This window comes from Aulonocara stuartgranti (assembly GCF_965226115.1).
Source record: "Aulonocara stuartgranti genome assembly, chromosome: 3".
Taxonomy (NCBI): Eukaryota; Metazoa; Chordata; class Actinopteri; order Cichliformes; family Cichlidae; genus Aulonocara; species Aulonocara stuartgranti.
In genome coordinates, this window is record NC_138941.1 from 75,686,498 (window position 1) to 75,704,680 (window position 18,183).

Sequence of the window (18,183 nt, forward strand, 5' to 3'; positions counted from 1 at the left end):
GCTTGGCCATGTGGTTGCCAACTGTGTCAAACTGGCACTCAAACAGAAAGCCCACTCAACACAAAAGGGGCCTGTTTTGAGAAAAGTCAGTCGTGGCTCTCAAACTGACAAGCTTGCCAGGCCTACGGAAAGGCTAAACCTGGAGCACAATTGCTCGGTAGCACCCCGTAATCAGTGTACGAGGCCAACTAACCCTGAGTTGCCGCTGGTTGACCCTTTCTCCAGTTCATGTTTAAAACCACCATTCAGACCTGCACCCCTTGCTAACAATCATGTCTGTGTTTCAGTGAAGCCTGCTAGCTGCCTGCTGGGTTCTCTACACGTGATAGTTCGAAGCCCTGGCTATCCCATGGGACACTGTTTCGAGGGTTTGGGTCCCCGCCTAGACCCCCCAGGGGAACGTAACAGGTAACAAGTTTGCACATGTAATCTTAGACGCTTAAACCCAACCCATCATGGCTGACTGAGATACTCCGTGGCGCAGACAACAACAATGGACAGGTTGCTTACCTGAGGTGAAGAACGAAGAAGCACCCGGGGAAATGCGCTGGTGTTCAGAACAGCCGGAGACAGCAGGCACGTCACATAGCATTCCCCAGTATCCTGCTGGCTAATCTACTGTTGCTGAAGAACAAGCTGGATAACCTAAAAGCAAGAGTCACCTTCCAACGAGACATGAGGGACTGCAACATTCTTTGCTTCACCGAGACATGACTGACACCCACCAGCTGTCGGATTCATTCTCTGTGCTTCACGTTGACAGAATGGTAGAGTCAAACAAAATCAGGAGGAATGTGTTTCATGGTAAACACAAAGTGGTGCAACGCCAACAGCATTTCTATTCTCTCCAGTGGCTGCTTGCCCCTTCTGGAAAAACCTGAGCATTAAGTGTCACCCTCATGCCCTATGAGTTCACTTCGGTAATCACCATGGTGCTCTACATCCCACTCCAAGCGGACACAGGTATGGCTCTGTCTGAACTACATGATGTGCTGAGTACATTTCAAAAGAAGAATCCGGGCTCAACCCACATTGTAGCAGGAGATTTTAATAAAGCAAACCTCGGACAAGTCATGACAACTTGGTAAACGGTAGCAGGAAATTCTAAAGAACAATAATTAAATATAAACCCAAGCACCAACAGTTCATGTACTTGATGTTCCTAGACTATTTAATAGTAGAATGGGAGGGAGAGCCTTCAGTTTTCAGGCCCCTCTTCTGTGGAACCAGCTTTGGAAGCTGGTTCCAAACTTTCAAGATTAAGCTTAAAATTTTCCTTTTTGGTAAAGCATATAGTTAGGGCTCGACCTAGTCCTCCCTTACTTATGCTGCAATAGACGTAGGCTGCCGGGGGATTCCCATGATGCATTGAGTTTTTCCTGTTAAAGGTTTCTTCCTGTTAAAAGGGAATTTTTCCTTCCCACTGTCGCCAAATTGCTTGCTCATAGGGGGTCATATGATTGTTGTTTTTCTCTGTATCTATTTTGTACAATATAAAGCGCCTTGAGGCAACTGTTGTTGTGATTTGGTGCTATATAAATAAAATTGAATTGAATGTTTTACTAAATGTTCATAACAGTCTCATTCCTCCAATTTAAAAAAAAAAAAATAACTCCATACATACTGGTTCAGTGTTTAATATATTCGTGGCTCATTTGTCCAGCAGCTTACGTTTACAATGGCTTGCAAAAGTATTCGGCCCCCTTGAACTTTCCCACATTTTGTCACATTACAGCCACAAACATGAATCAATTTTATTGGAATTCCACGTGAGAGACCAACACAAAGTGGTGAACACGTGAGAAGTGGAACGAAAATCATACATGATTCCAAACATTTTTTACAAATAAATAACTGCAAAGTGGGGTGTGCGTAACTATTCAGCCCCCTGAGTCAATACTTTGTAGAACCACCTTTTGCTGCAATTACAGCTGCCAGTCTCTTAGGGTCTGTCTCTACCAGCTTTGCACATCTACAGACTGAAATCTTTGCCCATTCTTCTTTGCAAAAAAGCTCCAGCTCAGTCAGATTAGATGGACAGCATTTGTGAACAGCAGCTTTCAGATCTTGCCACAGATTCTCGATTGGATTTAGATCTGGACTTTGACTGGGCCATTCTAACATATGGATATGTTTTGTTTTAAACCATCCCATTGTTGTCCTGGCTTTATGTTTAGGGTCATTTTCCTGCTGGAAGCTGAAACTCCGCCCCAGTCTCAAGTCTTTTGCAGACTCCAAGAGGTTTTCTTCCAAGATTGCCCTGTATTTGGCTCCATCCATCTTCCCATCAACTCTGACCAGCTTCCCTGTCCCTGCTGAAGAGGAGCACCCCCAGAGCATGATGCTGCCACCACCATATCTGACAGTGGGGATGGTGTGTTCAGAGTGATGTGCAGTGTTAGTTTTCCGGCACACATTTTGCATTTTGGCAAAAAAGTTCGATTTTGGTCTTATCTGATCAGAGCAGCTTCTTCCACATGTTTGCTGTGTCCCCCACATGTCTTGTGGCAAACTGCAAACAGGACTTCTTATGGTTTTCTGTTAACAATTGCTTTCTTCTTGCCACTCTTCCATAAAGGCCAACTTTGTGCAGTGCACGACTAATAGTTGTCCTGTTGACAGATTCCCCCACCTGAGCTGTAGATCTCTGCAGCTCGTCCAGAGTCACCATGGGCCTCTTGGCTGCATTTCTGATCAGCGCTCTCCTTGTTCGGCCTGTGAGTTTAGGTGGACGGCCTTGTCTTGGTAGGTTTACAGTTGTGCCATACTTCTTCCATTTCTGAATGATGGCTTGAACAGTGCTCTGTGGGATGTTCAAGGCTTGGGAAATCTTTTTGTAGCCTAAGCCTGCTTTAAATTTCTCAGTAACTTTATCCCTGACCTGTCTGGTGTGTTCTTTGGACTTCGTGGTGTTGTTGCTCCCAATATTCTCTTAGACAACCTCTGAGGCGTCACAGAGCAGCTGTATTTGTACTGACATTAGATTACACACAGGTGCACTCTATTTAGTTATTAGCGCTCATCAGGCAATGTCTATGGGCAACTGACTGCACTCAGACCAAAGGGGGCTGAATAATTACACACACCCCACTTTGCAGTTATTTATTTGTAAAAACTTTGGAATCATGTATGATATCCGTCCCACTTCTCACGTGTACACCACTTTGTATTGGTCTTTCAGGCGGAATTCCAATAAAATTGATTCATGTTTGTGGCTGTAATGTGACAAAATGTGGGAAAGTTCAAAAGGGCCGAATACTTTTGCAAGCCACTGTATATAGAAATCCTCTTACTGTTCTACTGATGGTCAGCTAGCTCCTCCTGCTTCATTCTCCTCAGGAAGTCTAGTGTGATCTTCACAATTGCCTCTCTGCTGCTCCTCTTTGGTCCATGATCTCCCCACTGGCTCTCTAAGGATTCTGGGTGATCTGGACTAAGAACCTTCTGGATCTTCTTCAGCTTTTTCTTCAGAAAAGTGATGATGTTGTCCTCCAGCAGCTGGGACAGAATACTTTATGAATGACCCAATCAGACTGAAATCATGGAGCCAAACATCAGATCCATGTTGGACACACTGACAATCCACTGGTCTACAAAGAGCAGCATGGAGATGACTGTGAACAGAATAGATGCAAAAGTAGTTGTTGTACATGTGCAGACCATAAATATGGAGTCCAGCTGTGTTTGATGCTGCTGGGCAGACTGACCACTGAGAATGTCCCCTTTTTATATCCTACTTTTCTGTTTGAGCTGATGCTTCATCTTTCTTTCTGTCACAAGTATATGAGAGAGCCACACTTGGAAGATCAGTAGACCCCCTCAAATACTTGGCAGCACATCAGACACTTCCAACAAATCCAACAGTGTGGAAACTGGCAGATATCTGTTTATTCCTGCATCACCAGTGCCAGGTGAAATTAGATTTCCTAAAGCTGCTGGACTGCTGAGCCAGAGGAGAAGTCCACTGAGGCTGCCACAGGAGAGACAAAATGATTTTGGATGAAAAACCTGTGAAAAAAATCAATCTTGCACCTGATTCTGTTAATAATCATTCCTAATGTACCACATTATTCCCCAAATGACTGATTAATCAAAGTCGATCAAAGATCAAAGACTCGAAGCTTTGAATCTTTTTGGGTGTAAATAGAAGTAAAGCCTCCAAGCTTAATGAGGCTTCACCTGCCCACCACAACATGTTTCTTCACATTTCATAAGCCTCCCCTCAATAAGGCTCCACAGTAACTTCCATTTTCATCCAAGCTGATGTTCAGTGTGAAACAGCTGGATTAAAGCAGACCAGGATTCACTGTTTCTATCACATTAACTCTCAGAGGCACTGAAAGGAGCTTTAAACCACAGGGCTTTTCTCTGCCAGCTCTACAATGTGGGGGCTGAGTCCAGCTAATATGTGTGTGGGCGGGGCATCTTCACATCTCTGAAAAAGGTTTATCTTTAAATCTATGTGTGTGCAATTATTAGTTTAATAGTAGATTTTTTTCAGTTTTAGAGCCAAAGATCAGTAAATACATTCCTCAATGAGACAACACATGCTTGAGAATAGCACACGTGATCATGACATGACACATGATTAAAAAGCAGCATCCAACCATTATAATGTGGCTTCTTTTATTCCAAATGAGCACACATGCACTTATAAAAGAAAACAGCCAATGTTATTGTTATCATTTTTATTTATATAGCACATTTAATTACAACAGCAACACTGAACAAAGTGTTGTACGGAAATACAAAATAACTCATACCAAATCATTTATAATAATAGTACCAAATACCAAATAACTCTCATAATCTATTAAAAAGTCAGTGAATGCAAATGGTTTTTTTGTAGATGAAATTTGAAAATATTGACAGTAGAAGCCTGATGAGTAAGGGGTTGAAATCCTTGATCACCTCTTTAAACCAGCCTAGACCCTGCTATGGCTAAAAGCAAAGAATCATTATCATTTGATCTAAGAGATCTAGAGGGTGGATAAGGTTGCAAGAGGTCAAATACTGACCCAAAAGCCTGTCCATTCAGGGCTGTTTAAGTCAATAATAAAATTTTGAAATCAATTTGGATGTGAAAAAAGGAAGCCAGTAAAGAGAGGCAAGCACCAGGGAACTAAGTTGACATCTTTATTTCGTGTCAGAAAACGAGTTGTAGCACTTTGGACCAACTGCAGCCTTGCAAGGTAGGTCTGACTACCTCCAACATATACGGAGTTACAATAGTCCAGCTGGGATGTAATGGAAGCATGTATCACCTGTTCAAAGTTTTTAGAATATAAAAATGATTTCACCTTGGATAAAAGCCTCGGTTTGAAAAAGCATCTGAGTTAATCTGTTTTTCAAAGGTGAAATTGCTGTCAAATATAGCCCACAAATATAGCCCACAAATTTTTGCCATTCAACTTAATAAAAGGCTCAAGACTGTGTAGATTAAAATGAGATGTGCTGGGATTACACTTGGTTCAAACACCATCACTTCGGTTTTGTTCTCATAAACCTTAAGGAAGTTAGAGGCCATCCAGACTTTAACTTCATCAACAGACTAAAGGAAAGGTAAAAGTGGAGCAGAACAGCTTCTCTTCAGTTGAAGAGAAATCTGAATGTCATCGGTGTATGAATGGAAACAAGCATGTAAACGCAGAATAAAATTGGCCCCAATATAGATCCCTGAGGAACACCGCAAGTACAGGGAGTTAAGGAAAACATAAAATCTCCAAAACCCACTGTTTGACGGCTATAACATGACCTGAATGTGTCATTATTTTTTTTAGCTCTAGACTGTGAAGACCAATAAAGGTTCTCCATTCACTTAAACAGTCAGATCCAAAGTGTGATGAAAAAAACGTGATCTTTTTGGAAGCATTACTGTCGTATATAATACCTGTAAAAGTTTTGGACTCACCTTTTTTTATTTAATGTTGTTTTCTTTATTTCCACGACGTTTACATTGAAGATTCTTACTGAAGGCATCAAAACTACAAATAAACACATATGGACACGTATGTACTAAAGACAGCACAGAAGCATGTTGATTAGCATAGTTCCACTATCAGGCCAGGGACTTTCTGTGTGGTTTCTATGTTCTCTCTGGGTATTCCTGCTTCCTCCCACATTTCCAAGAGTCAAAAAGTTAGTGGGGTTAGGTTAATTAGTAGTTCTATATTTTCACATGAATAAGAATGGTTTTCTGTCTATGTGTCAGACTGGCAACCTGCCCCTCACCCTAAGACAGCTGGGTTAGGCTCCAGATCTTCTGACTAGGATAAGCAGGAGAGGATGGATGGACAAAATAGTGTGAAATAACTTAAAAAATGTTTTATATTTTATATTCTTGAAAATAGCTGCCTTTTGCTTTGATTACTGCTTTGCACTAGTAAAATAATTATAAAAAATAAATGTCAGGGGCTGGGTCTGTGACCCTGCATTTTCATTTGTTTTCTGATCTTCTTTATTATATTTGGAACATAATGTTAAGTTCTAGGTTCATTATTTAGTTGCCTCAAGTTTAATCTATTTGTGTTTCACTTACATCTTCTGGTTAGTCTCATGTATTTCTTGTCTTTGATTTCAGGTTGTCAGGTGTGTATTATCATGTCTTCATCTCATGTTTCCTGTTTTATTTTGAAGGTTTGTGTCCTATGTCAGAGCAGTTGGCATCGCTTACTTTGTCTCGTTATGTCAGATTAGTGTCATAACGACAGCTGTTTCCCCATGTGTATCCACTTCCCCTAACCACCCTTGTGTGTATTTAGTCTGTGTGTTTCTGTTCGTTCATTGTCAGGTTGTCTGTTGTTCTTGTCATGTTTCCATGCTTCTGTGTCTCCAGGGTTTTCCAAGTACAGGTTTTTGCCACGTTCAAGGTTTTGTTCTTCATCTTTTGTGTTTCACATTTATTTTCTCCCAGTTCGGTTCTAGTTAGTTTCTTCCTAGTGTATATGCTTTTTGTTCTTGTACCTTTCTTATCAGTCATATTAAACGGCTTGCATTTTGTTATATTCAAGTTTTCTTCTCGTTCCTTCGTGTCTGCATTTCAGATCCGATCCTCAAATTTATACAGTCAGCTTCGCAGCCAGACTGTGACAATAAATCCCCAACGGTATCACCAGCAAAGCACCATCACACCTCCTCCATGCTTCATGGTGGGAACCATGCATGTAGAAACCATCCGTTCTCCTTTTCTGCATCACACAAAGACACGTCAGGTGGAACCAAAGATTTCATCAGACCGAAGCACAGATTTCCACTGGTCTAATGTCCATTTTTTGTGTTTCTTGGCGCAAACAAATCTCTTCTGCATTTTGCTTTTCCTTAGTTGTGGTTTTGTAGCAGCTATTTGACCAGAAAGGCCTGATTCACACACACACTCCTATGAACGGTTGATGTAAAGATGTGTCTGCTACTGGAACTCTGTGTGGCATTTATCTGGGCTCTAATCTGAGGTGCTGTTAACCTGCAATTTCTGAGGCTGATGACTTGGATGAATTTATCCTCAGCCGCAGAGGTGACTCTTGGTCTTCCTTTTCTGGGGTGGTCTTTACGTGAGACAGTTTCGTCATAGCTCTCGATGGTATTTTTTTTACAAAGTCTACTTTCAAGGAGAATGTGAAACAGGCAGAAATGTTCAGCTCTGACTCCCTCCTGTTCTCTAGTTTCTACTTTCAATAGAGAAAGTGGAAATGTTTATATAACTTGATTCTAATCTGCCGCTGAGTCTCTTTCACACTGCTGGAAACACAAAGCAACGACCACAAATACCTGTTCAACCAATTACATTTATTTCACTTTGATCTGCCACAAACAGCAGCGATTTCCACGTCCCCTTTATCAGGCTGTGGGACAGTAAGTTTTAATGTCTCAATGGAGTTTAAAGTTTCACAGCTCCAATGTGCAGCCGTCACCTTAGAAATAAACAGCAGCAGTGAGAGCGCACTGGGCCCTTTACTACGAAGACACAGTTTGCTGTCCATAACAGTCTCAATGTTTTTCAGACATTAAATGTTGCTTTATAAACTATTGAGCCAATACATTCATCTTATATGGCTGAAGCATTTTCAACTTATTAGTTTGCAAAAATGATTGCTAAAGTTTACAAGGAATCATTTAACAGTTTAAAACATAAACTGATTGAATTTATGACTCTGAAAATGAGTTTGAGCGAAAGAGACAGACATGTACAGACTGAATTAGCTCTTCAAGAGTCAGAGTGTTCTCTAACAGGAGTTCACTCTTTACACTCAACTTAGCACAGACTCACTGAGGAACTAGAACAGATCGAAAATCCAGGATAAAGCATTTCAGTGATTGTGGTTTTGAAGGTGTGAAGGTGGATCAGAGTGTCAGAGGAGACTCTGTAGAAGGACAGAGTACCAGCAAGACAGTCCACATACACTGCTACTCTGTTAGAGACAGAGGAGGAGGAGGAGGAGGAGGAGATGGGTGTTTCTCTCTTATTGTGACAGACAGAATGAGGACCATCATTAGAGCAGCGTAGTCTCCAGGATTGATCATTCTGTCCAAACCTACAGTCATAAGTGTCTCCTTTTCCCTCGATTCCTTTGTAACTCACTGATATATCAACCCTTCCTCTCCACTTGACCTCCCAGTAACAGCGACCAGTCAGACCATTTCTACACAGCAGCTGAGGATGAACATCAAATCTTTCTGGATGATCAGGATATGACTGAACCCCCTCCACATATGTCACCTTCCTGTTGTTGTCAGACAGTTGCAGGTTTGTGTTCACTGTGTTTGTGTCGATTGTGAGTTGACAGGAATCTGATGGAGAGAACAAACACAATCCAGCTGCAGTTATTGATCCATCATCTGTTCATTGATTGACACTTTGATGATGACTCCTGACATCAGAGATATGAATTAGTGATGTAACAGTTTGAAGATGATTGAATGTGTGCTGCGTTATTTTCATGAACCACAGTAAAAACACACTTACACTTCCTCAGACCTGGTGTCAACCATCGGACTCCAGCAGGCTCCAACCTGAAAGGAGGAGGGGGGTCAGACAAGCACAGTCTCTTTCAGCATGCACACATGGACATTACATGGCTCGCATCCACATACTGTTAGACACTGATAAAGGAACTAGAGATGGACCGATCCGATATCACGTATCGGTATCGGTCCGATACTGACCTAAATTACTGGATCGGTTATAAATAAATATAAATAAATAAAAAATGTAATCCGATCCATTAAATATCATGAAAACACCTCACAAAACTTGCAACACAGTGTAACTCGGCTCATAACCGTAGCACGTCGGAGCAGTATGCGTCTAGCTTTTAATAAATAATTATCTGAATCTTACACCCATTTTACATCTGATTTAAAATGTATAGAAGTCCATTACTGTGTATAGTAACTGTTAAGTCTAATATACCCTAGTAAGCTATAGTACTTTTTCCTTTGGGAAAGTACCATCTGTGAATTCTGCAATTCTGTTGAAGAAAGATGTTGAATCTATTTAATTATTGTGGAAAAATAATTTATTTCTGTGTATTTTTTTTCACATTGCATCAAATTAAAGTTGATTACGTCGATTAAGAATCATGAGGTGGGGGGTGGTTCCCTATTTTTTCTTTTGCTGGGAGTTTGCAACCCCATTAGTTATGTTGCTTAATATTTCTGCTAAGTACTCTTTAAAATACCAGAATATGGAGGATGGTGCAGGTTTAAGTTTATTAGATTGATCAGTGTTGCTGAACTATGAAATATTTTGTGCACAGTGCATTTTTTTACATACAGGTTTAATAGAATAGCTTTATTGTTGTTGTTTATTTAAACTTAAGTATGAACTTATACAAAATGCAGCAAGATATAAAAAAAAACAGTATTTATTAAAAAACACACTATATCGGATTCATATCGGTATCAGCAGATATCCAAATTCATGATATAGGTATCGGTATCATAACAAAGTGGTATCGTGCCATCTCTAAAAGGAACAGTCCAACATTTTCTCTACATAGAACCCCAAAACAATGTGTGAGACAGTAAAATGTTCGCCTATCAATTTTTGCTCCCATTGAAAAGCTTCTCATTTTTGTACTTGGATTTTAATATTTTCAAATGTAGTTTCAATTCAAAATATTTTAAGAAGTATGATACATTTCTAGGCATTTATACTTCACATAAGTATGAACCAAATCTGAAACAACAATTTATTATGAAATTTAATGATTTGTTGTATACTAAAGTAATGGAATTCATCTTCAAAGAAAAATCCATGTTACTCAAGTGTGTTGAACAAGTTTGTTCAAAAATTGTTTTATTTAATCACGTTTTTACAGTTCAGGAGATTAGATCATATTTGAGATATTTGAGGGTGGGTTACATGTGAGCTCATCTGTTTGAACATGAATAATATTACAAAAATTCAAAAAATTTCAGCTGTTCTTAAATTTGTGGTCAGAAGCTTACATGCATTTATTATAAGCATGAATTTCGTGGTAATTTGGAGCTTTCGAAGGTTACTTGAAAAGTTATCCCCACTGTCAGCGTCAACCCACATATTTTAGCCTGAGTCTCACCAGGCTAAGACAGCTCAAATAAAAAATAAGGCAGTGACATCATTTTAGAGAAACAGGGCCTCATTTATCTTTGGTTATGCAATATGCTGAAGAACAATCCCTACATAGCAAGCAGGTCTGGCCCGGATCTGGTATCAAGCCGGCACTGCTGACTGACTTCTGGCACGGTAAGTGGTATGTCATCCAGATATGGGCCAGGGCTGGCATAGATGGCACTGTCTATGTGATGGCATATGTTTTGGGTTATGTTGCCCAGGCTCATAGAAAAGATGTCTGGCCAGATGTGGCATTAAGCTGTCACTTCTGACTGACTGACTGACTAGTGTCATGGCAGACTGTATGGCAGCCAGATGTGGGCCAGATCTGTTTATGCGATGGCATGCCATATCTGTCCCGATTGTGGTTTTGGTTGATGTGGCATTCAGTTCAAAGAAAGTGTTTGATTGCATGAATGTGGCATGTTGTATAGAGCATTTTGAGTAATCCGGGAAAGTAGAGGAGCGCTATATAAGAATCAGTCCATTCACTGTCTGAACAGAGTTTCCTTTGCCAGAGTTAATCCACACATGGGCCAGCACAGGACCACCAGTGTGTCTGCAACTGGCCTTGTGCTGGCTCATGTGTGGGCCACCTCTGGAAAACCAGATCTGGGCCACCAAAGGGCCGTCATTCTTTGCGGTGTGTGGGCCATACCAATTTTGCTATGTGGGATATGTTTGTCAGCCACAGGGCCACCATGACAATACATTGTGATTTTTAGTTAAGTTGGAGTTGAGACTGGAGAGTGTCAGAGTGCAGCTGGAAAGCTGCATGCTTGGGTGCTGTGGAGCAGGGAAATTATTTTACTGCTATTGTTAAATAATTGTCATCATTACCATTGCATTAATAATAAAATTTGGAGTTTATATTGCATTCAGGGGTTAAACAGTGTCTCTTTCAGAAAGACTGAGTTGCAGGCTGACAGGAAGTTGTATGCAGAAGTGAAAGCAGATAGTTATTTTGAGCCGCAGGCTAAGACGAGGCTTTAACAATGTAACAGATAGCTTTAAGAAGGCCTTAAGCAGTTATGACTATTTTATACACAATGCATATCTGTGCTTATTAAAGAGTTGGAGCTCGGTCAATTAATTGGGGGTTGGAAGCTTTGTTCGGCGCGATGTTCGGACAATCTATTGTGCAAGTGACTTGGAGCCATAGAAGGAATTGCAATACATGCTTACAAAACACTTATATATCAGATCATTTTATATTAAGGTTTTAGTAGAGGTTCTTGGTTAAAATATTTATTTAGTAGAAGACATACACATAGTCTCAGTGAGCCTCTGGTCTGGTAAAAGGTCAGAAGTGCAACAGGTGAATTGAGAAAGAGCATTTGAGGACGAGACACAGACAGTAGGTGAAGAGGTGACACAAAGAGCATGTGAGGTCGTGACACACACACTTTAAATTAGATTTATTTAGAGGATGTTTGGCTGTAACTGCAAAATTGTCTTGGTAAAAGAGGAACCGTTTCTTGGTGTCTCGGCAAGAAAGAGGAATAGGATAAGAACTGAAAGGTACACAGAAAGTACCAAGCCATGAAAATAGAAGATGATTTTCTGGGTGAAAAGTCATGATGATGTTGATCTGATCTATGTATAAAATGTACCGGTGACGCATGAAGGGGCGTCAGTAAATAAACCCTGATGCTATAAAATATCTGTTCATGCTTTGATTAAGTCGAAGACTACTTCCTGTCTGCGTACAGAGTTGTCTTCCCACACGTGTGTTCATTAAAATCATGGTTTGACCAAAGACCTACTGGACCATGGGTGGTGTGTACTCTCCTTCCTCAACTTTGAATCTTAACATTTGGGGGCTCGTCCGGTGGTTGAGGAGGGAGAATTGGAGGTTTAGATGGAGAAATTTGGTGGTCTTAGGTGGTCTGACGGGCAGACATGAATTCCAGTGGTCTAAGTGAGTGGGCATAAGCCGGCTTATCCAAAAGGTAAGGCACTACCTGTTGAATTATTTCCAAAGTGTGCCAAATTGGACATGATAAAATTTAAGTCTACTCACTAAAGTTACTGGTGGATGTCTGTTTTGATTTTGATGAAAAATCTCATGAGTTGAAGCAGTTAGAGTTCTGCTAAGAAGAATGAAGAAATGAAAGCAGTAAAGTCTGCTAAAGCAGTAAAGTCTGCTAAAGCAGTTAGAGTCTGCCAGGAAAAGTTTAAATACTGGGTTGAAGTCCCAAAGAAATTGAGTTAGAGTCTCAAGTAGTTTGGTAGGGTATTTGGTCATTTTGTGGGTTAAAGTCCCGGTTGGTCATTAGGTCAGACCTTGGTTGGTCATTTTGTGGGTTAGAGTCCCCATTGTCCATCAGGGTCGATCTGCCTCAGTTATACACTTGTTTTGGGTGTTGATTGTGGTTTCAAAGTATTATAAATTATTCTAGAACGGCAGTTCGAGTCTGCTAGGAAGCGCAGTGCTCAGAGGTAACGCTTGCCAATGTCAAGGACGCTTAGACATTGTCCTCGAAGAGGGATAGTCAGTTGGTCACTGTGGAGCTTGGGGCACTCCAGAATAACTAGGAGTTAGAGTCTCCTTACCGTTTGGAACGGTACCTGCGCTTTTTTGGGCAGCAAAGGTTGGACCTTGGGTGTTGGACACTTTTAAATTGAGTTAGGGATTTTAGAGATGAGGCCAGAAACAAGTAAAGTCTTGATACTGGTTAATTGGTCGCAAAAAACTCAGGGAGTTTATCCGCTGGGCGGTTATTTTAAATTTGTCGAAATTGGGTAGGCGCTAAAGCTGACAGATCTGACAGTAGTTGTAAATATAAGACGTCTTTGTAATATAAAAAGATCTGTGTGAAAGGAGTCTGAGGCAATGCTGCTGCTATTTTTAGACGGTGTGTGTGTGAGTGAAAATGCAAATGAGTAAGCAGTGAACTGTTTAAGCCACAGTTGGTTTTATAAATACTGCTGCAAACATTGTAGAGTGTGTGTTTAAAATGCCATTTAGGTTTATTAAAGGACTATAAATAAAGTTTTGAGTTGCCGTAGGGGATGCATAGTAACTGACTGAGTTTGGATGTAGATATATAAATAGATTGAGTGCACTGTATATACTTAAGACTAACACATCACTTTCAGTAGTAACTTTTCTCCAGCATTAGTTGCTGGTGGGTTTTATTTTTTCAATTTCTTGTGTGTGCGGTGAGAATTAATGGAGGTTTCAATTTTTTGTTTGTTTGTTTTTTACTTGCTCTTTTTGATTATGACAAGCATGTCTAAAATACTCTTAGGAAATTGTGTTTTGAGTTATATTCTTCAACTCTAGTCACAGTTTAAGTGTGAATGCGGTGACTAGAAGGTTTTGAATGATGAATGAAGGTGTGAGAGGTATTTCTTTGGTGATGTAAAGTAGGAGGTTTTAAAGTTTGAAAGTGTTTTTAATTTAAGAGATGCATGAGTGATGTTATGAGAGTTTGAGTTTCTTTTTCTTTCAGTTTAAAACACATAAGTACATACACTTGGTACACCTGTTTACTCTTTGACTTTATTAAAACAGATGGTGTATTTGAGTTTGAATTTCAGTAATTGTATGTTGATATGGTAATTTAGTTTTATGTTAGGTGAAGGAGATGTCCATCTCTGCGTCTTGCAGGATCGAAAGTGAAAGTTGAAGGTTGTGATGTGAATGCTGTGAGTACTCGATTTGAATGATTCTGTGTGAGGTGTACAAAATACTAAATAATAATAACACTATGAAAGTTGATAGTAGAGTGAGTGCAAGGTGATGTGTGAACAGAGGAAGTCTGAGAGAGAAGTGTGTGCGTAGGCAAAATGCAGAGTGTGTGCGTGAAATAAGGGAGTATTGTTTTTACATCAAGGTTTAGTAGAACTAAAGTAGAACGTTACAAACAAACAGATAAATAAAGTAAAATGAAGAGAGAAAATAACTGACAATTACATTAATGAATAGAAAACACACATACACAAAGTGCCATAGGTGAAATTATTCTAGGAAGGAGTCAGAAGTGAGATAGTTTAATATAAGATGCAATGAAGGAAGCAGCTTACATTCCTTTAATTCCCAGAGCCAGTGTGTTCCCTCCCCTGCCCACTTGGGCCCCGTATCAGGCGAGTATGGAAGGCTGGATAGCCCATGACGGGTAAGATCCCACCTCGAAACCCTGGGACAACCTAAGGCAGGCACAGTCACGATTATTCGCCTCACTCAGTCCCGGTGAGCTCCGACTCACTGGTGAGATGAAGTGAAGAGGATGGGACCTCAAGGGGTAAAGTCGCTGGGCTAGGGTGGAGGTGGAAAGTGGCAAGTGGAGCCCTACCTTCTGGCTGAGGACAAGGAATGCTGCTATTTAAGGTAGGAAATCAGAATTTGGGTTAGTAAATTTGGGGAGGAGAAAATTGACTGTTTAAAGGCAAAATTATGAAGGAGTCTGACACACTGCAAAAGCACCATATGCAAATTCACACACACAAACAGAAAATGCATTAAACTTATAAAGACAAGACAAGCTCATGGAGTTTAATGCATAGACACTGATTAAACCTGGCTAAGAACACAAACATAGGCAATGAAGAACAGCTTGCTATTTTGTATGAATGATACAATGGTGTGAATGTTTAATAAAATACATTTGAGTTTGTAATTGAGGAATAGAAGAAGCCATATGACAAAGGGAGTTATGAAAACAAAAAAGGGATTAAAGTAGTTTTAAAAAGAGTGACTTAGGAGTGCTCTCGTACTGAGTGATCAACACTAGTGATCACTGTTGGAAGAAATAAAATGATTTAATGAGTTGGGAATGTTTAAACATATGTTTCTGTTGTTACAGCTTCTTGAGAGATGACTCAGTATGCAAATTAGCTGGAGTGTGTGGTGACGAAGGAACTTCCTGAGTGTGTGTGTGACTGTGACTTTCAGGAAGAGGAAGCATAGCAGAGACGAGAAGTGCAGATTGGGGTAGGGAATTTATAGTTTAGTGATTATATGATGTCGTAAGGGGTCTTATGCTGAATTTAAGAGTATAAGGGGGTGATTTTTGTTTGCAAATTGTGTGGTTTTAATGAGACTTTCGGTGTATTGAGGAGGTGAAATTATGTGGTGGCAAATACTTGTGTGTTTAAGGTTGTTGAGGTTGTTGTGGTAATGGGTTGATTCGGTCAGTTAGGTTTGGGTTGTTGGTGTTTTTGTTTTAAATAGAGGGAGTTTTAGGAAACATGGACATGTCTAAAATTGGGCCCATTATTTTGTAACAGTGCACTTAAAGAAAACCTGTCAGGTGATTTTGTTTTGTTTTTATGAGCTAACAATCAGCTCTATTTTTTCCATTTTTGTTTTAAGCAGGCCTGCAACAGCGCTGAAAATTCTCGGGGAGAGCAAATACAAGGGGGGGCTTTCCAGATTACAATTGGCTGAGGAGAGCTACCTGGGGACAATTCAGGTCGTAAGTCCCTGTAAAAAGGATTTTATGCGAGTCAATCCAGTCCAAAAGCATAAAGAAATATTTTCCTATGGAAAATAAAAAATGACTGAGCTCATTTTGCTGAGGGTGGGGAATCTGACGCGGGAAGCTCCACCATTAGCAAATATATGGTGTGACTGCATGTGAGTGAATGTGTGACTGGATGAAGGTGAGGATGAATAAATGTGGATAAACAATTTGCTTTTACCAGAAAAATTTTTGTTTTGTTGACTGGGGTTAGATTATGGGATTATAGTATATTGTTGGGAGAATGCCAAATGCTAAAGGGGAAATATTTTTGATGTAACTCAGTCACCATTAATTGAAGAAACACATGACTGATAACTGTTCTGTTTTAAGTTTATTTTTATGACATAGATTGGATCATGAGTGGGGAAACTGAGCATTTTTAAGTTTTGTATAGTATCTTGACACATGAAATGTATCAAGATAAAGGGGGGTTTAGGGTTTAATAATTTAATTGTTTAATAATTTAGGATCATTTTAGGACCTTTTGGGTTTTTGATCATTTGGATATGGTAAAACTGAAACTGTTATTTTTAAGTTAAGGTTAAAGGATTAAAGGTGAACTTGTCACGGTTTGCGAGGCAAGCCGTGTGGAGTTGTAGAAAAGGACCCAAAAGGCGGCAGCTCTGGTGCAGGTGAATATTTATTTACAACGGTGGGCACAAAACAGCACTGGTGGAAAAACAAGAAACCGGAAACCTAAACTGGGTAAGCTAATAACACAAACCAGAAACGAGACGCAGGGAGACCGAGGGGAAACAACACAGACAAACCAGCAACTACCATAACAGAAGACACAACTTAAATACACCCAGAGCACGGGGAGAACACAGACATAACAGGCTGGGGGAAACATGGAATAAACACAAAGAGAGACGAGAGCTCATAAATACACAGAGGGGCACAAGGGGGTAAGAGTCACAAAGGGAAAAAACACTTAGGGAACACCACAACAGGACACCTCAGAAAACCTGGCCTAAATAAGGAGCGAAAATACAAGGAACCAAGAATACTGGGCCAACATGGCCCAGGACCATGACAGAACTGAATCCTGTTTAGAAGATACAATGCCGGTTTTTCAAAGCTGTGAATAAATCTTAGAGGGAAAATTAGTGAGGGTTGAAGGAGTAGAACAGCTTTGATTTCTTTTTGATTTCTAGAAGTAGTGGTTATAATGTAGGCTTACACATACAGATATTACATAGGAGGTATTTTTAGGATAAAGGGGGAGCTTATAAATAGAAATGATTTTTATACATATTGCATTTTGTGCTTTTAAAGGAGTTGTGGCTCAAATTTGTCTCTGGAGGGTCACGAGCCTTTGGCTAGCGCTATGATTAGCCAATCTACTGTGAGGATAATATGAGTTCATGAAGGATTGCACACGCTTACAGACACAGAGTTAAGAAACACACATGACAGTATTGATTCCAGGCAAAAGGCCTTAAATTCATTTAGCTTTTAACTGAACTTAAAGAAGGACCAAAGAGGAAGGAAAGCATATATTTTGGTTAGGTCTGATAAACTAGAATTAGAAGGTATTGTTACATTAAAGGGAGCAAACGAAATAAAAAGGCTATACCAAAATGGGTTATAACATAGGAAATGTGAGGTTAAAATGAAGTTAACACATAGGAGTTGTTTCAAGGCAGCATTTAGCTATGATGAAATGTATACAGGAGTAATTGCTTATATGCTTAAACTTAATTGATTAAAGTGGTTGTTTTCTTTTAGAGTAGAGGAACTTGTAGCAGCGACAATTTGTGCACAGGATGTTGATGATCAGATAAGGGAAAGTAGAGCGAGCAACTGGACGTGAAAGCAGGGCTTAAAGAGTTTAAAGTGATGAGGAACGTTGAAGAATATACATAAATACAAGTCAATAAGTTAAGAGCATAATTAGGATCATGCTTTTGATTAAAGAGTCCCAAAAAGGATAAGTTAGGGGGATGCAAGAAAAGGTGTTTTGTTTCCTTTGCAGAAGATCTCGGCGACCACAGGAGGGGCGAGGATCCTGGAGATCTCGAGGCCTGCTGAACCACAATGTATTGCGACCTCTGGTGTTCCAGAGGTCGTGAGAGGGAGTGTGGAGCAGGGAAATTATTTTACTGCTATTGTTAAATA

At 40.0% G+C, this 18,183-nt stretch overlaps 1 protein-coding gene across 2 annotated transcripts in view; it reads right to left on the reverse strand.

Annotated features, from left to right (window-relative positions):
- Window positions 1–7,761: 7,761 nt before the first annotated feature.
- The window catches only part of LOC309703471 (NACHT, LRR and PYD domains-containing protein 3-like), a 36,181-nt gene continuing 25,759 nt past the window's right edge, over window positions 7,762–18,183 (reverse strand). For both annotated transcript variants that reach the window (XM_082528317.1, XM_082528316.1), the window contains exons 12-13: window positions 8,960–9,006; window positions 7,762–8,784 (exon numbers count right to left, since the gene is read on the reverse strand). In XM_082528317.1, coding sequence (XP_082384443.1) covers window positions 8,249–8,784; window positions 8,960–9,006 — 583 coding nt within the window. In that variant the 3' untranslated portion in view covers window positions 7,762–8,248. The remainder of the gene's footprint in view (window positions 8,785–8,959; window positions 9,007–18,183) is intronic.